This window comes from Passer montanus, unplaced genomic scaffold (genome assembly GCF_014805655.1).
Source record: "Passer montanus isolate IOZ18808 unplaced genomic scaffold, ASM1480565v1 scaffold2191, whole genome shotgun sequence".
Lineage (NCBI taxonomy): Eukaryota > Metazoa > Chordata > Aves > Passeriformes > Passeridae > Passer > Passer montanus.
In genome coordinates, this window is record NW_024366806.1 from 1 (window position 1) to 980 (window position 980).

The following is a 980-nucleotide window of genomic DNA, read 5'->3' on the forward strand; positions in this document are numbered from 1 at the left end:
CTCCCTCTCTGCCTTTCCAAGCCAAGGTCAGGCAATTGCGGGGCTGCTGTGGCACATGGCTCAGCTCCCTCTCAGCCTTCTCTCCACCTCCTTTCCAGAAACATCAGCATGGTCTACGTGGTGATTGGAGCCACCCATTTCACTCAGCCGGGCCCTGGGGCTGCAGTGCGCAATGTCAAGCAGGTGCTGATACACGAGTACTACAATCCTGCTGACATGAGCTACGATATTGCCCTGATGCAATTGGACCATCATGTCCAATGCAGCTCCTACATCCAGCTGGCCTGTGTGGCTGACCCCACCCTAAGAGTCTCAGAGCTGCAAAACTGCTGGATTGCTGGCTGGGGTGCCACTACTGCAAGATGTGAGTTTCAAGAGCGACTTCTAGGCCAGCTCAGCACACTGGGGAGAGGGTTTGGGCTTCCCCACAGCAGAGGCCAAAGCCAGACTGTGGGATATACACCTCTGCAGATATGGGCCAGGCCTGCTCCCCAGAGCCTGGCACTAGGGTCACAGCACCACAGTGCCTCGGTAGCGGAAAAGCCATGCCCTAGGGAAAGGGATCGCCCCCCAAGAGATGAGGAAACTGATATCGAGCTGCTGGGGGCTTATTCCTTTCTCTGTTCACAGCTCAACAATCAAGTGATCACCTGCAGGAGGCCAAGGTCCAGCTCATCGATGTCCAGCTCTGCAACAGCAGCCGCTGGTATGCGGGGGAAATCCACACCCACAACTTGTGTGCTGGTTCCCCACAGGGCCTCATCGACACCTGCCAGGTAGGAGTGTGCCACAAGCCACTCAGCCCCCAACAGCACTGGCAGCCAGGGCAGCACCACCCCAACACCCCACCCCAGGGCCTGCTTTGCCCGGCCACTCAGTCGCCCTCCCAGCCCCAGCTCCCCCCCGACTGCTCTGGGGGCTTCCCACACACTCCCCATCCACACCTGCCTGCCCAGGACTCCCCTTGTGCCAAAAGCCCA

At 59.2% G+C, this 980-nt stretch overlaps 1 protein-coding gene across 1 annotated transcript; it reads left to right on the top strand.

Annotated features, from left to right (window-relative positions):
- Nucleotides 1-108: 108 nt before the first annotated feature.
- On the top strand, nucleotides 109-776 carry LOC120502316 (acrosin-like; the record flags this gene model as incomplete). Its single annotated transcript, XM_039709600.1, has 2 exons — nucleotides 109-364; nucleotides 631-776. Coding segments are annotated over exons 1-2 (402 nt in total), but the record flags the coding sequence as incomplete, so codon positions are not given.
- Nucleotides 777-980: the final 204 nt, after the last annotated feature.